Raw genomic sequence first — 20,969 nt, 5'->3', positions numbered from 1 at the left:
AGTATTAGTCACATGGTACAATATCACTCCAGTATGAGTCACATGGTATAATATCACTCCAGTATTAGTCACATGGTATAATATCACTCCAGTATTAGTCACATGGTACAATATCACTCCAGTATTAGTCACATGGTATAATATCACTCCAGTATTAGTCACATGGTATAATATCACTCCAGTATTAGTCACATGGTATAATATCACTCCAGTATGAGTCACATGGTATAATATCACTCCAGTATTAGTCACATGGTATAATATCACTCCAGTATTAGTCACATGGTATAATATCACTCCAGTATTAGTCACATGGTATAATATCACTCCAGTATTAGTCACATGGTATAATATCACTCCAGTATGAGTCACATGGTATAATATCACTCCAGTATTAGTCACATGGTATAATATCACTCCAGGATTAGTCACATGGTATAATATCACTCCAGTATTAGTCACATGGTATAATATAACTCCAGTACTAGTCACATGGTACAATATCACTACACGGTACCAATCACGGGACTCTCTCGGGACTCTCTCTACTCTGCTCATTTAAAACAAAAGACGTGATTAAAACTGTATGGACTGCACTGACCCACACAGGCAGGACTATGATTGATGGCAATTATACACCTTGGCATTCAGAGCTGAAACTCCCAGAGTGTATGATGACACCGGCTGAACCCTACGATGTCTCACTGTCTTGGAGCATATCTGTACTGGTGTTAGTTATAATCACCACTGGCCAAGCACCAAGGATCAATACAACCATTAGACAGCAGAGATACCCAACAGATTTGAACTCGATGTCGAGAACAAACATGTGGACCAGTTTGCTACAGATGTCGAGTAAAATTACTCTACAGTTCAGAAGTAAAGTATTTCAGTAAGTTAGTTACCCAGTTCCCCAAACCAGGTACTTCCAAAGTGCCGGGGAATCTAGCTCGTAACATTGGCATCTCCTTACGGCGTAACTTTGCCTTCCTCCTGCTTATGCCCACTGACTTCAGAGAAGCCGGGGTTCCAGTACAAACGTCAAATGGACCCAGGTGGGACACGTTATCTCAAGTGTTGGGTTGCAAAAAGCAGGCCGCTGTAATTAAGTGGTTTGGAGTCGCTTGCCTCGTCTGTAGCAGGGCATAACCTCAAAATCCACAAGGGGAGGGGGATCGATGCCCACTGCCGGCTGAACATCACCACGTCAGCTGCAGGAGGTCCAAGGGCACTGGGCAGAGAATTTCCGCTGGCGAGTTAACCGTTGAATTGCCGCGGTTTCTGAAGTGGGAACGAGCAGCCTTTTCTGTCGTCGCTCCTCTGCAGAATCCTGGCCAAAAATCTAAAACCTCCCAACAGTCTTCACCTTTGCAGCAAGTCCAAAACCAGGTGGGTGTGGGATGTGAGGGGGGCGTTGTGGTAAGGGAAATCACCGGGGGGGTGGGTGGGGGAAGCTGCAAGCTTTGCTGCTGATGGACATCCATTGAGAACCATAACTCAACAATTAAGGATCCCGCATTGCAGAACACAGGAGCAAGTGCGGGAAGTGGACCTTGATTTGAAAATCCAGACTTTTGATCCGAGTGAGAGCGCCCCCTCCCAGAAGAAATAAGGATCTGGGGGATGTCGCACTGCTGAACAAATGGACAAAATTCCTCCTGCATTCAGGCCCTGTTCATCATCAGAGCCACTGCTGTGAAGCCAAGGTAATCACACACGGCAACCAAAACTAAACTCTAGACTGTTATTAAAGCAAACAGCAGAGCCTTAATCTAATGTCAGCACTGATTGAGAAGTTGTGTGTGTGTTTATCAGGAGTTTTACCACAGCAAGGTTTGTCGGAGTGCTTGGTTTAACTTTCTGCTAAGCACCCATTACCCCTCCCACCCCGTGAACAGCTCTAACGCTGCTCGCTCGGGAAATGCCTCCTCCCAACCCTCCGATGACCCCCACCAAAAGGACGAGTTCACCGTACGAGGGAACGGCGGGGGAATTTCTCCTCGCTTATAGTATCCGCGGCGCAGAGTACTGGATCTTTGTAAAAGGGAAAGAAATCAAGTTACATTTCCTGGTTCAAAGTGTTGCTGGAGAAAATATTTTATAAACAAAAATAAAACGACTTAACAGCTCAGTGGGGCAATGCACCACCTGGTGTAATATTGACTCACTTAGAACAGGAAAGTGCCAGCATTCATCCCCCATCTGTGCTGAGATCACCCCCTGTGCTCACCCACCTACATTGACTCCCAGTCCGGCAATGCCTCGATTTTAAAATTCTCATCCTTGTTTTCAAATCCCTCCATGGCCTCGCCTCTCCCTAACTCTGTAACCTCCTCCAGCCCCGCAACCCTCCGAGATCTCTGCCTTCCTCCAATTCTGGCCTCTTGAGCATCCCCGATTTTAATCGCTGCACCATTGGCGGCCGTGCCTTCAGCTGCCTCGGCCCTAAGCTCTGGAATTCCCTCCCTAAACCTCTCCTGCTTTAAGATACTCCTTAAAACCCACCTCTGTGGCCGTCACCTGCTTATGTGGCTCGGTGTCAAATTTTGTTTGATAATCGCTCCTGTGACGTTTTTCTACGTTAAAGGCGCTATATAAATGAAAATCGTTGTTGTTGAGTTTTATCTGATCTCAGCCTAGATGGGGAGGGGGGCACGGGTGCAGTGATACGCCTCAGCTAGAGAGGTATTCGGGCTCTTCATCCCAATCCAGTGGCATGTGCTGGAAAGTGCCTGCTTGCGACTGTCGGGCTAGGATAGGACCAGGCCCAGCTCTGGTACGCATTCCATGGTTGAACAGCCTGCTCAATACTCAAGGTGAGGGGGAAATGGCCACTCAGCTGAGTTACTGGGAAGAAAGAATGAACCTGCGTTTATGTAGCACCTTTATCCGACACCTCAGAAATGTCCCAAAGCGCTTCACAGACAACAAATTACTCTGAAGTGCATTCCCTGTTGCTATGTAAGTAGCCATTTTGTGCAAAGTCCCACGAACTGCAATGGAAGAAATGATCGATTTTGCTTTTGGTGGCGTTGATTCAAAAGCAAATGATGACCAGGACGCCGGGGAGAATTCCCTGCTCTTCTTCAAATCGTGCCATGGGAATCTTTAGAATTCATCTGAATCGACAGACGGAGCCTCGGTTTAGCGTCTCACCCGAAAGACGACACCTCCGACAGTGCAGCATTCCCTCAGTACTGCACTGATGTGTCAGCCTAGATTATGTGCTTAAGTCCTGGAGTGGGATTTGAACCCACAACCTTCAGGAGGGAGTGCTGCCAATTGATCCAAGCTCATCCAGAAGGCAACCAGCACCCACAGAACTGTACCTCATGATGTGTCAGCACCATGGGCAGAGGTAGGGTTGCCAACCCTCCAGGATTGGCCAGGAGTCTCCAAGAATTAAAGACTAATCTCCAGGACACTGCTGCGAGCAAAACCCAGGAGAAAAATCATAAGGTACATTAACAAAATTGTGTTTTTAAAAAAAATCTCTTTGAACACTTTTGTTTATTAGCTATAAAAATATCGGACATGGGGGAACAAAGGCTGTTTGACTGACAGTCACGAATCATCCAATCGGGTCGTGAAGAGTCTATTCGCTTTCCGATTGGCTGTGGGAAGATGGTGGACATGTCGGGTGACCAATGGTGGGAGTGTGGGGGCGGGACGGTTGGAGGCAGGCGGTCACGTGACGAAACCTCCAGGAATACGTCCAACCAGAGTTGGCAACCCTAGTCTCGTTGGCAAAAGAATCCGTTAAGTACAGCCTGCCGCACCGAGGTGGCAACACGGTTTGCGACGCTGCGGAAACCGAACGGCGGAGGGGGAAATTAACTGAGGACTTCAATGTTTTCATTTGCTGAAAATTGAAATTCAGAACTCTTGTTTCTTGCTGAGATAGAAAGAAATGAGGGAAAGCAACAGTGTGTCGCTGACTATCAGCCCCCCCACACCCCATCTGTTACTGTGCACAGTGTGAATGTGGAGAGCCCATTATATGTGTCAAACAAAGCTACTGATCCTTCCGGGAGATGGCTGAATTCTTAGGGTGCATGAGTTGAACGTTTGGTGGGTATCTGATATAAGGGGAGGGGGCTGTCCTGTCTGAACCATTTCTAATTTTAGAAGTGTCTTGTTGTTAAAAAGGGGCAGTGTCTCTACTATATATATTATAATATACACATGGTGTGCTATACCTTATAATATACACAGGGTGTGCTATACCTTATAATATACACAGGGTGTGCTATACCTTATAATATACACAGGGTGTGCTATACCTTATAATATACACAGGGTGTGCTATACCTTATAATATACACAGGGTGTGCTATACCTTATAATATACACAGGTGTGCTATGCCTTATAATATACAGAGGGTGTGCTATACCTTATAATATACAGAGGGTGTGCTATACCTTATAATATACACAGGGTGTGCTATACCTTATAATATACACAGGGTGTGCTATACCTTATAATATACACAGGTGTGCTATGCCTTATAATATACAGAGGGTGTGCTATACCTTATAATATACATAGGATGTGCTATACCTTATAATATACACAGGGGGTGCTGTACCTTATAATATGCACATGTTGTGCTATACCTTATAATATACAGAGGGTGTGCTATATCCTAAAATATACTTAGGATGTGCTGTACCCTATGATATACATAGGGTGTGCTATACCCTATAACATAAACAGGGTGTGCTATACCCTATAACATAAACAGGGTGAGCTATACCCTATAATATACACAGGGTTTAATATCCCATATAATGTACATAGGGTGTGATATACCCTATAATATACCTAGGGTGTGATATATCCTATAGTATACACAGGTTGTGCTATTTCTCTCTACCATTATCACTCCTGTTCTAATCGCATTGTTTAACTGATAGTGCTGGGCACGTTTTGCTCTTCACTGAGACCCCCCCACACTGGAAACAAAATTCTTTGTGGAAAAATGGAAAAACAAGGAGCCCCAGGAAATGCAGTTACAGGAATTGTACAGAGTAACACAGGCCCGAGTGTACTTTGAGGGTGTAGCCCACACTGGGGTCCAGACAGTGTCGATAAACCACTCAGGGCTAAAAAAAACATTTCCACATCGGCAAAACAAGATTTACACAGAGTTCATATTCCTTCAGGAAGGTTCTGCACTATCAAAGAATCCCTTTTATTCAGCATCTTTTTTATGTTTGGCTTTGGTGGTTTTTCAGTACATAAACAGTTCAAAATGTGTAAAAATATGGAAATATTTTAAAACCCATTCTGTCATTTTGTTAAATTGCTGACAGATGTCTGAAGGCCCTCTCGATCTTTCTCCACTACTGTCCATGTGGACTGGGGTTTCCAGGGTAACAGCAATGTCAAAAACAGCGTGCGTCACTGGTACCAATTGGAAATCACTTCCTCCGAGGCCAACATATCTCCTTGCCCAATGAGCTCTTTATTATTGATTTAAAATGGACTCCTTTGAACACTCAGTTCCGAGCTGTAATTTGGCCACATTCCTGATTTGTGTAGACAGTTAAAAGGGCAGTAGTGGTGCATTGATAATAAGCACGAAATACACTATTTCTAGCACTGGCCCAGACTGATTGACAGTGGCATTTTTCACACATCTTTCTTTACAGCTGCTTCACCTGACTGAGACACCAGGTAATAGACGAGCATCTCCTCCATCACCAACACAGCCTGTCCCACTCTCATATACCGACCTCCCCATCACCAGCACAGCCTGGCCCACTCTCATATACCGACCTCCCCATCACCAGCACAGCCTGGCCCACTCTCATATACCGACCTCCCCATCACCAACACAGCCTGTCCCACTCTCATATACCGACCTCCCCATCACCAACACAGCCTGTCCCACTCTCATATACCGACCTCCCCATCACCAACACAGCCTGTCCCACTCTCATATACCGACCTCCCCATCACCAGCACAGCCTGGCCCACTCTCATATACCGACCTCCCCATCACCAACACAGCCTGTCCCACTCTCATATACCGACCTCCCCATCACCAGCACAGCCTGGCCCACTCTCATATACCGACCTCCCCATCACCAGCACAGCCTGGCCCACTCTCAGATGCCAGCTGTTCCAACCTACCTTCTGACTTTCCTTGTGGTGAGAACAAGTTGATTTCCAATAAGAATAGTTAATTTCTGTAAGTTCCAGGTCAGTACTCACACCAGCTCATTGCCATTCCCAACCCACCCTCAGAAATACCTTTCGCAAAAGGCAAGCACAACTGTTACTGTTATCATTCCATTTGGTGTGTTCCTTGGCACACCTATTCAAACAAGGCAGCCTTCCTCCACCTTCCTCTCTTGAAGGCACTGACTGAGGAACAGTTCAATGGAGGCCTGCAACCCTCTGGTACATTGCCTCATGACCATTCACATATAAATGTTAGAAATCTGAACTACAAAAATCAGAGCCACGATTTTAACCACCTGCCCCCACCCCCCCCCACAACCCCCGTTCCCTGGCACCGGACAAGAACAGGGTATGCAGGGGGTTAAAATCGCGACAGTATCCGTACCTCCTGCTCCCGCCCACCGCCATTTTAACTCCCGGGTTTCGGGAGGCATGCGAGACGCTCACTGCAGGCAGCCAAGGGCTTCATAAATACTCATGGGTCATAGTCTGATGACATCATTCGGACCTCGCGGTGATTTTAACGCGCCGTCCCGCGAGTCTCGCTGAGTGCTGGACCCGCCAGAGAAAGCTAGCGGCAGGACCAAGGCAGGAAGGTATGTTTTTTTTTTAAATTGTCCTGTTGTGAGCTCTGGGTCCCACAAGGAAACCTTGGGACTCCCTTGCTCCAGGCTTCCTCTCGCCTCCCCCCACCCCCGACCCACTTACCTGACTGCTGGGAACCATATCCCAGGGATCGCTGGCAGCAGCCTCCTGCCGCCAGAAACTGCTCTCCCACCCACCAGCCAGGTAGTGATTCACTTGAAAGATGGAAATGGCCCCCACGCCAGTGCGACCAAGCAAGCTCAATTTCTCCCGCAACCCATCATAGGCGCCATTTTAAAGATGAGATGTTAAACAGAGGCCCCATCTGCCCTCTCAGATCCCACGGCACTATTTCGAAGAAGAGCAGGGGAGTGCTCCCCGGTGTCCTGGCCAACATCCACCCCTCAACCAACATCACTAAAAACAGATTATCCAGTCAATTATCTCATTGCTGTTTGTGGGATCTTGCTGTGCGCAAATTGGTTGCCACGTTTCCAACATTACAGCAGTGACTACGCTTCAAAAGTACTTCATTGGCAGTAAAGCGCTTTGGGACATCCTGAGGTCATGAAAGGCACGACATGAATGTAAGTTGTTTCTTTATTAGTGAACCAGTTGGCTTTTTACAAAAGCGTCCTGGTGCTTGTCCTCAAATCACCAGATTTATTGGAGTCAACTTCAATACGGTGTCATGCTGGAATATGAACTCACAACCTCTGGGCTGCTTGTCCACTACTGCAACTACTGGGCTATTGTATCTGTACCTGGTGAAGAGGAGAAATACAACCCTGGAAGATTTTAAATAATCACCCTATTTAAAAAAAAAATCACAGAGATAGAGATGCACACACAAAATGAGAGAGGAACACACACACACACACACACACAGTTAGAGGTAATAAGATATCTCAAGCCAGACTTCACTGTCGACCAGCTCTAGTCTAGCTTATCGTTTTACAGCTATAAACCTATACATAGATGTGAACAAAGTGTCCCCATAAAACCAGTGACCCATGTTGTGACTGCTCCGCGATTACTGTTCACTGCCAAGCGGCTGTGAGATGGTTCTACAACTGACCTCCACTTGCTGCTTCAGAAAAAGCGATCGAGGAAAGGGTCCGAGTTAGCCCACTCCCTCCAGCGCCCGAGTTTGAATCCATCCCAGACCTGTTGAGCTGCGAACCTCCGGCCTCCCCTGTAAGTTTTCTGTGTGAAATGAGCTTGGGCCGTCTCAACCAGGAGCAAATAGGAGAAAAATACCCGCAGATCAGAACAGAAATGGCACTCTTGCTTATTGAAGCCACAAAGCTGGCCAAGGTGGGAAATTAATTTCTTGTTATATGTAAATGACCTGGACTTGGGTATAGGGAGTACAATTTCAAAGCTTGTGGAAGATACAAAACTTGGCAACATAGCAAATAATGAGCAGGTTAGTAGCAGACTTCAGGAGGACTGGTGAAATGGGCAGACATATGGCGGATGCAATTTAATATGGATAAGTGTGAAGTGGTGCACTTTGGGAGGAACAACATTGAGAGGCAGTATAATCTAATTGGTGCTATTTTGAGGGGGGTGCAAGGGCAGAGGGACCTGCGGGGCATATTCACAAATCTTTGAAGGTGGCAGGGCGAGTTGATAAGGCAGTTAAGAAAGCATACTTGGTTTTGTAAATAGGGGCATTGAATACAAAAACAAGGAAACCACACTAAGCTTTTACAAGTCACTGGTTCGAGTATTGTGTACAATTCTGGGCACCATACTTTAGGAAGAATGTCAAGGCCTTGGAGAGGGTGCAGAGGTGGTTTACCAGGATGATGCCAAGGATGAGGGACTTCAGTCATGTGGAAAGATTGGAAAAAACTGAGGTTGTCCTCCTTAGAGCAGAGACGGTTAAGGGGAGGTCTAATAGAGTTATTCAAAATTAGATGGGGTTTTGATAGAGCAAGTAGGGAGAAACAGTTTCCTCTGGGCAAGTGGGTCGGTAACCAGAGGTCACGGATTTAAAATAATTGGCAAAAAAACTAGATGGGAAATTAGGAAAAATATTTTCACACAGAGGGTTATTAAGATCTGGAACACACTACCTGAAAGAGAGGGGGAAGCAGATTCCATAGGAACTTTCAAAAGGCAATTGGACATGTACTTGAAGACGACTAATTTCCAGGGTGTTGGGGAAAAAGCTGGGGTGTGGGACTAAATGGAACAGCTCTTTCAAAGAGCCGGCACAGGCAAGATGGGCCGAATGGCCTCCTTCTGTGCTGTAAGATTCCACAATTCTATGAATGAAACACTGGACCGCTCTAATGCGTGTGGGAAATGCTCTTTTGAGATTGTAGGTAAGGGAGAATATTGAGGCAGTGTCGAGGGACCTTTACTCTACATCTGACCTATATCTGACTTCACAGCAGAAGAATCCTCACCTTAATGGACACTGTTGCTGTTGATGTAAATTTTGTTTCTTTATGAAAAGAAACATTGAACTAAAGCCTGATCACTCCATCTCCCAGTCTAACTCTCCCAGGACATCAAAACCGTGGAATTCCCCATCTCCCTCAGTCGTCCCTACCTCCTACACTATGCAAGCTTTTATAACCAAAACTTGGTCTCACCTAACCACCAAGCCTTCATTTATCTTGTCTACCCTTTTCCATCTTGGTGCTGAGCTGTTCTGTTGGCCTTTGACCCTTGACCTTGGCTTATCAATGAAAAGATTCCTGTTTCTTCCGTGAGGTCCAGAAGAAATCCTTGCTGCTCCTTCAATTTCTTTCTTCCACTCATATCTTTTGCAGGTTATTTTCTCACGGTAGTGCAGAGTTCCCCCTCCCCAATTATCCTGCCCCTCTCTCAAAAGCCATGTACCATTTCCATCTCCAAGGATGTGTTGTTGGGCGACCTCTGGCAAAGATGCTACTTGTGAGCCATGCACAAACTCACCCTCTGATCCTCTCAAGATCTCAGGGTAGTGGTACTTATAATACAAAGAACGGGCGGCCATTAGGATAGGTGGAAAATGACAAAAAAAAAAGCTTCTGGGATAATTACTGATTATTCACTGAAATTGTCCAGTCAACATAGAATCATAGAGCACAGAAGTAGGTCATTTGGCCCATCGTGCCCGTCCTGGCTCTTTGAAAGACCTATCCAATTAGTCCCACTCCCCTGCTCTTTCCCCAAAGCCCTGCAATTTTTTCCCCTTCAAGTATTTATCCAATTCCCTTTTGAAAGTTATCATTGAATCTGCTTCCACCACCCTCTCAGGCGGTGCATTCCAGATCATAACAACTTGCGGTGTAAAAAAAATTCTCCTCATCCCCCTTTTGCCAGTTACCCTAAATCTGTGTCCTCTGGTTACCGACCCTCCTGCCACTGGAAACAGTTTCTCCCTATTTACCCTATCAAAACCCCTCATAATTTTGAACACAAACATGAAGCTGTTATCAACAAAGCTGATCACGTACTACGAGTGCACTTCAAAAGTACTTGACTAAAAGTCAAAACAAATTATTCCAAGCGTGAATAAACCAATGGTACCGCCATATTTGGAATGTGTGAGATTTTGGACACTTTATCTTCAAAGGGACAAGAATGGAATGAAATCGGGGCAAACGATTTATTATTGTTCGGATAAATTCGGAGTCCAGAAACTTCCTGTGAAAGATTGCAGGAGTCGGGCAGCAAACTGCATGGTGCCCGTTAAGTGTCGGAGCTCGCTGCATTTATTGTGGAATGTTGCCTTTTGGCAAATTCATTACCCAGCCAACATTACCTCCCCAACGCTCACTGATGAATGAAGAAAGAACGGTCATTTCTATAGCGCCTCATATCCTCAGCACATGTCAAAGCGCCTCGCAACCAATGAAGAACTTATTAAAAATGGCAGGTCGAAAACCTCGGTCCTTCCCCTTCATGGCAAGGGCCCGGTTCAGTGTGCCAGCACGCTGTAAACATCAGATAGCCCATTATTCTTTTGGGCTAAAACTCCCTCACTGGTCCCAACATATTTTAATCCAAGAATAACTCAAGGCTTTCATAGTTGGCTTTGGCTCATGAACAAGTATCTAATTACTTCATCGTATGTAGAAATCTGTGAGCAACTCTATCCTAATTAAAGTAATTAAGTCTATGTAGTACTTATTAAGTGCTTATTTGGTAGAACTCCCCGCACAGCTATACAATTGTTATATTTCTTCTCTTTTTTTCCAGTTAATTTTTATGCTCATTAAAAGGTGAGGGGTGTCATCTCTGGGGTATTGAGTACTTTTCTACTTCTGACACAAGTTCAGCACCAAGAACTCCTAGGTCAGGCACAGTGTGGGTTCAACACAAAGTTAAATTCTTTACATTCTGTCCCAACATCGTGCCTTGTGCCCAGTCTCAGAACAATGCCCACCTACTGCACAATTGTGACATTTCCATTTCCCTCTCTGTGACCTCTTTCAGCGAGACTGCCCTTTAAGAGTCCAGATGTGCTCAATCGCATTATGTTTTGTGCTCTGAGGCCATGCCCACCAGATTCTAGATTGAGACACTTACAGCCAGCAGACAGAAGGGACATTCCCTCCCATGACTCTGGACTTGTCTCAACTCCAGGTTCTAAGACTGAAATCACAGTGTTCTAACTCAAGATTGCAAATGCATTGGAACACAGTGTATGATGACATGGAATGGTACACTGTGGGGTCATGCACACAATCTTCCACTCACTGACTTACCAATCTAGGGTGTAACATTGTAATCTCACCACAAAATTCATCTCCCTCTCTAATTTTCTTTAAGCCTGTCTTATTGTCGACCATCGAAGAATTGACCTCTTAAAGTTCCACTGTTTGCAATTCGACACATTCCACAGCTTGGTTGCAACAAAGTGTGGGCTCCAGAGAAAAAGAGATCAACATCTGTCTTTGTTAAACGTAATCGGGTGGACCTGAAAAGAGTTAGCAAATGTTTTTCCTTTTGTTCTTCACCGATCCATGATGTATGCATTATGTGTTACAGAGCTAAAATATCAATTCGGAGACAGATGGGAAGACCAAGGGTGTTGGAGCCAAGGCAGGTAAATGGAGTTAGGACACACGTCAGCTATGATCTCATTGAATGACGGAATAGGCTCGAGTGGCTGAATGGCCTACACCTGTACCAAATGTACCTGTCGCATCGCCTCACCCGCAAGCCAAAATTAATTTGCCAGTCATTCCCGATTTGGCCACCCAATGTTTTTGTACAAAGTAGGGAGCAACATAGAATGGAGCCTTTGAGAAGGTTGTGGGCTCAAGGGCCCACTCTCCGTGGGACTTAATCTTGGCTGACACCCCTGTTCAGATCAGGCACTAAACCCGAGGTCGCAGTAGCCCATTCCAATGGTCCAGGTGGACATTAAGGATTCGAAGAAGGGCATGGATTTCTCCCAATGTGCTGGTCACCCTTCATCCCACAACCAACACTAACAAAAGCAGATTAGCTGGTCATTCACATCATTACTCTTTGTAAGATCCCGCTGACGTGTTTGCCTACATAGCAACAGTCACTTCACTGCAATGTAATTCATTGTAAATGAAGCACTTTGAGATGTTTCTGAGGTCTGATTAAGATGCTATGTAAATACAAGTCTTTCTTTTTCTCCATTATCCACACTCCGATGGACATACGAGCAATGACGGACTGGTCCAGCCAGCTTTGTGCATCTAATATATCATATTATATTACATCAATCATATTATCCACTGTCCGATTATCCACCAGAATTTTCACAGGTTATAGCCTTGCGCAAGAGCACACCTTCGATTGCTAAATACTGTATTACTGTATCAGAGACCATTTCTTCGCTAATCATATTCTCTGACAAGAATCTCCCCAAACACATGTTGCTGTTTTGTTTTTGTGTGGCTGAAACCCTATCGCAGTCCATGATGAATTGCCCTCCGTGTGCTTCGAAGAGCTAGAGAAGATTGAAAACTGACAATGAAGGCATCAATGCAAACTCTTCCCCACCTCCCCCCCCCCCATGTCGAGGATGAAATGCTAATACTGCTAAGGAGGCCTGAGAAGAATCATGAGCAACATTAACACCTCTTGCATCTTCAAAAGTCCTATAATCCGTCTTTTTTTTGCTGTTGGTACCAATGTCTTCATTTTCTTATTACGACTGTAAACCCCAAGCTTGCCATCGGTTACCCACGATTTCTTGATCTAGCCTTTTACCTTCCCTACTCTTTTCAATCTTGGCTGTGCCCTGTACCACTGATTCTTGGCCCTTCATCCACGTTTCTTAGTAAAAAATTAAACTGGTATTCCAAAATCATGCTACTTAAAAAAAAAACAGTACAACGGAGGCAAAAATTGCACTACTCCCACTTTTAAAAGTTTCCCAAACAAAACTCCCCTTCAAAGAAGACTCGTAAAATTCAGAGACTTTGTCTATTCTATTTTCTGACCTCTCCCATCCCATCACAGCAGGCCCTCGCACAAATCCCGTTGAGGAAGAATAGGATTTAAAGGAAAGAGAGGTTAATTTTCAGTAACATCTATATTTGATGAAGATAGGCTATTCGGCCGACAGCACTATCACCCTACAAGATTTCCTGCCATTGTTACATTTGCTTAACTTATCGGCACTTTCAAAACATTGAGATTTTCCGGAGTATTTTTTTTTGAAAGGGAAACTGCCTTCATGACAACGCATTTAGCAAAACATTCCATTTTTTGGGGGGGGGAGGGGGAGGGAGAAGAAACCGGAGTTGGGGGGGGAGGGTCACTCGTAATGACGTCGCACACAAGTGATGTGGTGATGCAACTCACGCCATTAAGTTGTAAAGAAAGAAAAGTCTGAGCCAAGGTGAGTAATTGGATCAGGGAGCGCAATTATCCAGTGAATGTTCTAGTGAGGTAACTCAAATATAGAGAAGCCCAGTCTTCGCTTAATGGTGAGCACCAATCTGACCGTGTTGTTGCTGGTTAAAGTTGGATCATATTTTCCTTGCCGAGGAAACTAGGGTCTGGTTTGAGGAAAATCGGAGGTTCTTTTCCTTTCTAGTTTTATTCACGATTTAGAGTCAGCTTGGCTTAGCTGGTAACACTCTTGCCTCAGACTAAGCAGGTTGTAGGTCTGAGTTCCACACCAGGACATGAGCACCTAATCTACAACAATAACTTGCATTTATATAGCACCTTTAACATCGTAAAACGTCCCAAGGCGCTTCACAGGAGCGATTATCAAACAAAATTTGACACCGAGCCACATAAGGAGATATTAGGGAAGGTGACCAAAAGCTTGGTCAAAGAGGTTTTAAGGACCATCTTAAAAGGAGGAGAGAGCGGTAGAGAGGGAGAGAGGTTTGGGGAGGGAATTCCAGTAATTAGGGTCTAGGTAGCTGAAGACACGGCCGTCAATGGTGGAGCGATTAAAATCAGGGATGCGCAAGAGGCAAGAATCGGAGGAGCGCAGAGATCACAGAGGGTTGTAGGGCTGGAGGAAGCTACAGAGATAGGGAGGCGATGAGGCCATGGAAGGATTTGAAAACAAGGATGAGAATTTTAAAACGAGGCATTCCCGGACCGGGAGCCAACGTAGGTCAGCGAGCACAGGGGTGATGGGTGCACAGGACTTGCCGCAAGTTAATCTAGGCTGGCATCCCGGTACTGAGGGAGTGCTGCATTGTTGGAGGTGCTGGCCTTTGGATGAGATGTCATACTGAAGTCCTGTCTGCCTGTTAAGGTGAGCTTTAATGATCATCGATTGGAAGAAGAGCAGGGCAGTTCTCCGAGGGTCCTCGCCAACATTCCTTTCCTCAAGCAACACCGCCAAAAACCGGCCTCTCATTTTGTTACTGTTCGCTGAATGATGCTGGGCACAGAACTGGCTGTTACATTTGCCTACATACCAACAGTCACTTCAAAAATAATCCCATTGTGAGATGGTTAAGCTTCTTAATAAGATGCTGTATCGGTGGAAGTATTTCCTTTATTAACGGAGGAGGGAGCCAAATGAAGCTAGCTCCATTTTTAAGTGAAACAAGTGTGCTCTTTGGCAGAATAAACAAGGGGATGCCTCTGAAACACTGAACAAGATTAAAGAGGCTGCCCAGTATTTGGAAATGGGATTCGAATGCCCCCAACAGGTCTGAGGAGCCGAGAAGAATGCCCCCAATGGCAGATGTTTTTTATGCTTCAGCAGGTCTGAGAACAATGTTGGTTCTGTTATATGATCCAAGGGTTGGTGCATAGGGCACGGGTTGTCTGTCCTTGTTTCCCCGATTGAATGCAGCAGGGAGCCTCAGCACACGGCAGCAACCGCTGACCCTTAATGGGTTAATGAGAGATCGTTTTATGCCAGCCTTACCCCTCACCACCACTCCACCCGCCCAATTTCTCCCTGCAGGTGCTAACTCTGACAGGGTTACAATTTCATGAGCAGCACTCCACCGTCTGGCACTTTGCCCAAATGCCCATTCTTCACCAGTGGGTCTGGACAGTGACTGTCAGCAGGCAATTCAACCGGGGAGGCATGACAGCTGAGCCAACGTTCACACACGTTCAAGCAGGGGGGAAGGAGGGTCACTGGAACAGCATCTGGCTCATTTTTCCCTTCTGTAACTTAATTGCGTTGGAGTGATTTGCGATGCCCGTATTGCTGCCCTAGCTGAGATCGGCTAACTCAGCACAGAATGGCAATCGAACCTGGTTTAAGCGGCTCAGTGTCACGCTAGAGCCTTTGCCCACTAAGCCATTAGGGAAGGTCGGTTTCAACTCTGTCGAATTTCTCCTCCGAGCCTGCCTGCTCTGGACAGGTTGGCTGTGATAGCAGCCGTGTGTGACTGTGTGGAGCTGAGTCCCAGTACTGAGACTCTCCAACATCCGACATTTTGAGCGGTATCAGTGCATCAAGAAAAGCTCTCACAACATGGCTCACTTGCAATGCCAGAGTTCTTTTGTAAATCAAAAGCAAAGCCCATTCCAGTGATGGACAAGATATCACACCACAGGACACTGAACAGCCCCCTCTCTATCCTTCAACGGAGAAGCTAAATATGTATAAATATATATAACATATTTATTTATCAATAGATAAATAGAAAGATATTATAAATATATATATATATATATTATATATATATATATATATATAGTAAACTGAACCCAGGTACAGAAAAGTGAGTGGGAAATAAAATGTGTAAATAAATAAGATCTTTTAGGTTTATTTAACGATGAGATTTTGACTTTCTGTGAACACAGAACAGATGTCCCAAGCCTTGACTTGGCCAACAAGCCCCTCATGCGGGAGGGTTTCAGGACTGGAAGTCACGAAGCATCAGAACTTGGGTGTTGATATATCAGTGTGCACAGAATGGCATTAATATATTACAGCAGGTAACACCACACAGTGCCACGAGTGCTGATTCTCTAACAAGTGATTAATGGGTAATAGAGCCACGATTCAGAAACACACCCACAATTCCCTCTTTCTCTTTCTTGGCCGCCACAATTATTCATTCCAATCATTAATGGTCGGTTTTACTCCAACCTTATTCTGCAAAAGTATAGGTTGTTTTTTATTAAAACTTTTTTTTTGTGGGGGGGTGGGGGGAGAGGAGGGAGAGTGGCCAGCCCCACTTCTTATCATTCCGCAGTCTTATCATTGGATATGACACAGCGAGCCACCCCATCAACAGCCTTCAACAATTATCGTTGATAATAAAATAAATCAACAATCATATCATATTTTAATATTTTTCAGACGCTGCTCACAGCCACAGGGTCCAGCAGTATTTCCAATCTCTCTATTTAACTCTTCAGCAGCTCAGTCCCTCTTGTTAAGGTGTTAGTTTTTCGAGCATTATGTATGCAGGAGAAAGACGATTAACACTTTCAGTGCTGTAGGTGACTCAGCCTGTCGATCCTGCTTATCTGACATACATAATTCTCGAATTTGTTTTTTTTTTAAACAAGTTGACCTCCTTGTGGCATTGCTCACAGACATATAGAGATATTTTCTATTTGTCTTTACCTACTTGACAGTCACTGCACTTCAAAGCAATTCATTGTAATGCAAAGTGCTTTGAGACATTTCAGAGAGATGGGGAGCTCTCTAAACACAAATCTTTCTTGTTTCCTTTATATGTGTTTACGGTATAGGTTCATGTATTTGCTGCTATTCCATTGCTCAGCTGTCTGCACTTCATATCTCAAGTGAATAAAGTGCTAATCCTTCACCTCTCTGTTACCATTCCATTCATTACCCTGGTGAATCGACAAAACTAGCTGAAGGGCCAAGACCCCTGGTGCAGGACATCACCAATGATGGAAAGAGTAGGAGAGACGGGGAGCTAAGCAGGTGACACTAAATACCTGAAGAGTGCAGGAAGAAACACAGTAATAGCACAACAGGCGCTGTGCACAGAAATAAGCTCCATCCCCTCCGTCCTGTGAAAACAAAATCATTGCTAATAAATCCAGCTTCGAGCAAGGAGCAAGCTGGCATCTGAGTTGAGAGAGGCCGGACTTAAACGAAAGCTACAAATTGCACCTTTTCGTTTGCTCTTTTTTCAAATGTCGCAATAAGCTTTATGGAGCTACTGCTGCCCCGTAGCGGTCTTATTCGGGGAGTGACGTCCAGAGGCGCCATTTTAGCGACAGTATCAGTGAAATGAAAATGACGGGACAGATCGAATGAGTGACGGGCCTTGCAGACATGTTTTGTTCAAAGCCATGGACATGATATATAAACAGGCACACATAATTCAGGTCGTATAAATCTCAGATGTATAAATTTACACAGAATAGACATATAAATTGATGCACTCCAAAAATAATTAATCGTGTGAAGTATTCTGAGCCCTTTTCAAGCGATATGGGGCTATAATAAATGTAAGTATTGTTTTATTATCTTTTTAAAAGCTTAACGCTTACATGGATTGACGTTTTCAAAGACTTTTGAAGTAAAGCATAATTAGAAAATACATTTTGAATACTGCACCATTATAACACCAAGCTCAAATTATTAAAACTTTTTTGTTTTGGCACGATCACATCGAAGGGACATCTTGAACATAAAATTATCGTTAGTTCGGTCTCCCAATCATGCCAAGGAGTGTGCAGATAAAATGGGACCACATTAATTTTTGTTTTGCTCTTCATATTTTATCAATTGATGATGTGGTTCTATCTACTTTGAGTTGCTGTATGTCAGACGGATTGCCAATGAAGTGGAGATTGAGAGAGAGAGAGAAAAAAAAATCATTTGCCGTACATCCTCCTACAAATAAAAATACCTGTGGAACACTTCTCTCTCCCTGGGTGACTAACCTGAACAGCCTAAGCCTGTTGTTTAAGATATTTGGTTACAAGGAAAACAACCGTAGTTTGTCACATTATCCTGGTTAGCAATATCGTGCATTTCAAACATTTATAACCAGCACGATTCGATTTGTGGCTGAGAGGGGGGGGAGGGAGCGATCGAGAATTTTCTCTCTAAAATGGAAGGTGGCCTTTTAGCTGTGCCCGCATTGACTGGCAAGCAATTGTACTGCAGTTGGCACTGTCTAACTTCAATCCCATGATTGTGTCCTAGACTGGTTACTGCCACCCTGTTTCCATCGCTGGAACGAGTTAACAGGGTGCTGTCTTTAGAGGGAGAATCAAGGATTACTTACCAAGGTTACTCGATGTGGGCTTGGGAATTTTGTGCTGGGAATAAATCTGAACTTTCCACGTTCTTAGATTATCAACTCACCAACAACTGCCCACAAAACAGCCCTCCAATCTGTAACATGCAGCTAATTTCTCACTTCCATTGATTTTTTCTTAATAAATGCACCAATTTAAGATAAGGTTCAATCAGTGCGATTTCCTAATAAATAAAATTTAGATCTTTTTCCAAATTTTAACACCCTTGTCTCAGAGAGACGTCACAAAGCACACCTAAATGAGAAGATCACCTTTAACATCTTTTTTAAAAGGACTCACAGACTTTTGCCGATTTGGGCAGTTAATTCTCAAAATGTTCTTTGCATTTCATGCACACAACTGTGTGTAAAAAGAAAAAAAAAATGTTTCTTTTAAATTTCCAGTGCCCATTACAAGTATGGCACGTACCCAGTGGGCTTCAGCTCTCGTGCATGCAGCCTCACAATGAAAGGGATATGAAACACAACAGTAAGGATTCTTATTGTTGATAGGATGAGGCGCAACACATAATTGGACAATGTACATATCATTATGGGATGCAAAGCAAATGTTTACACATTTTCTATTACCGTGGCACACTTTATATGTCCCAACAACAATCTGCGGTCACATCATTACCACACCCACATCCGAATTCTGTGTGTAAGTGTGAGATTTTTATTTAGATTCTAAGCAAAGGATATCAGAATAGCCACCACCTTTACATAATCTGGGTATTTATTGACAGGCCTTGGCTCTATCACTCAGACCAAGAAGTCACAAGCGGTAGTTGGCTCAATTTAAGCGGCCTGCATTTGCGGTACCTGTTTCAATTTTAACCATCTATTTTGGAAGGGTCAGTTGGCCACATTCTCAGCCCCGGTTGCGGAGATTGGCAGTCAGAGCCCCGCTCCAAAATTGAGCACAAGACCAAAAGCCGACAGTCCAATGCGTTACTGGGCAAGCATCGGACGGGGAGTTGGTTGGGGTGGGGCGCGGGCTGATAAGAAATAAAAGTCAGGTTCAGATGGACGTTAAAGATACAAAGGGAAGATGGTCAGGTTGGCTCTTTGGGGAGGCAGGAGATACAATGGACTAGAGGGTCTTCTTCTAATTAAATTAAACATAAGATTTATTTTTGAGTTCCCTCTGCCCTCTCATTGACTTTACTGTTCCCAGTGTGTAACTTGAGAATTTTTTTTATCAGTTACAACTCAAACCAAAAATATGGAGGGTTTTTGAAGGGAGGGGAAATCTGTAATGATTTAATTAATCACTTTTTTTTTTAAATATACAAAAGATGAGATAAGTCGGACTTTTAATGGGCTCCTCTTGGCTTCACTGATTGTAAAAGTTCACAACTCTACAGATTTTATCCAATTCAAATTTCATTTGTTAAGTATTATTTTCTTTTGCAATTGTCCTTATTACGAATGATATTTGACAGAAACAATTTTTTTTTATTGCGAACACATTTTGTCAAATTGATAACCTTTGTGCGGGATGCTTTTCCTAAAAAAAATATAGGAATTGTGTCCTTATTTTTTCTTAAAGCACCCACTCAGGAAGCGGCACAGAATGGGTTAACCACAATGGTCACTCTCCGAAACGCAAACCGACACTTTAATATTTTTCCCTTGGCTTTAGCGGTTAAATTTTCTTTTTTAAATTTCTTTTAACAAGATGAAGGACTTTTTTCTTTGCATGTATTTCTTTTTTTAATTCCCAGGTTAATCGAACGATGCCTCAGTACATGAGGCAGGTCGACAAATTTAAAATGGAGACCGTCCAAACGCAGCATATCGCTCTACGATCGATCAAATGTAAATGAGGGCGCGCAGACAGAACACAATATGTAAACGATTAAGCAAATGGGCAACTTACCTGGGTTGTGTACAAAATAGGCCAAATACAAGTCAAGTTCCTTTACAGAAACTCCAATGTGGTGTGGCTGAACGCAGAGGCCTGGGTTACTGCACTGAGGTGATTTGACCAGGCGTTCACCATCAGTACTTTCTAAGGGAGTCCCTTTGAACAATATGACCATTACCAGGTCTAACCTCCAGACTTTGTCCGCCTGCCTCAAGCAGTCGATCCGCCGTATCTTGCCTTTCTGGTCAGGGTTGGAAAGGACACAGCAAGGAGGCTTCTTGCCGGTGATGGATAGCACAAAATCCTCCCGGAATTCAGGCCGGATATCTTTCCGCAGTTTCGCCAAGAGCCGAGAGGCCCACTTCTGCTTGATTTCGGGCTTCTCTCCGAGGAGCTCATCCTTGACCACCCGCTCCTCGTCCTTGGACATGCGTTTCTCGTGTTTCTTGAAGTACTTACGCTTGCGAGCCTGTAGGTTGAACCATGTGTACGAAAACGCACGGACGTGAGGGAGAAGTGCTTCGATGAAGGGATGAAATTCATCCTGTTGGCGAGGTGGGTGGTGGGTGGAGGGGGGGTTTGGGGGAAGAGAAGGAGACAAAGGAGAGAAGGGAATCAATACGGTTTGGAAACAATTGAGGAAATGAGTAAAACAAAATTAAAA

The 20,969-nt window shown here is 44.3% G+C and overlaps 1 protein-coding gene across 4 annotated transcripts in view; it reads right to left on the bottom strand.

Moving 5' to 3' along the window:
- The window catches only part of nfixb (nuclear factor I/Xb), a 355,165-nt gene that overhangs the window by 283,535 nt on the left and 50,661 nt on the right, over positions 1–20,969 (bottom strand). For all 4 annotated transcript variants that reach the window (XM_067973063.1, XM_067973066.1, XM_067973064.1 and 1 more), the window contains one exon: positions 20,318–20,849. In XM_067973063.1, coding sequence (XP_067829164.1) covers positions 20,318–20,849 — 532 coding nt within the window. The remainder of the gene's footprint in view (positions 1–20,317; positions 20,850–20,969) is intronic.

Source organism: Heptranchias perlo, chromosome 37 (genome assembly GCF_035084215.1).
Source record: "Heptranchias perlo isolate sHepPer1 chromosome 37, sHepPer1.hap1, whole genome shotgun sequence".
In the NCBI taxonomy this organism is placed as follows: Eukaryota; Metazoa; Chordata; class Chondrichthyes; order Hexanchiformes; family Hexanchidae; genus Heptranchias; species Heptranchias perlo.
Note: the sequence above shows the minus strand (reverse complement) of the source record. Positions and strands in the feature narration are given on the sequence as shown.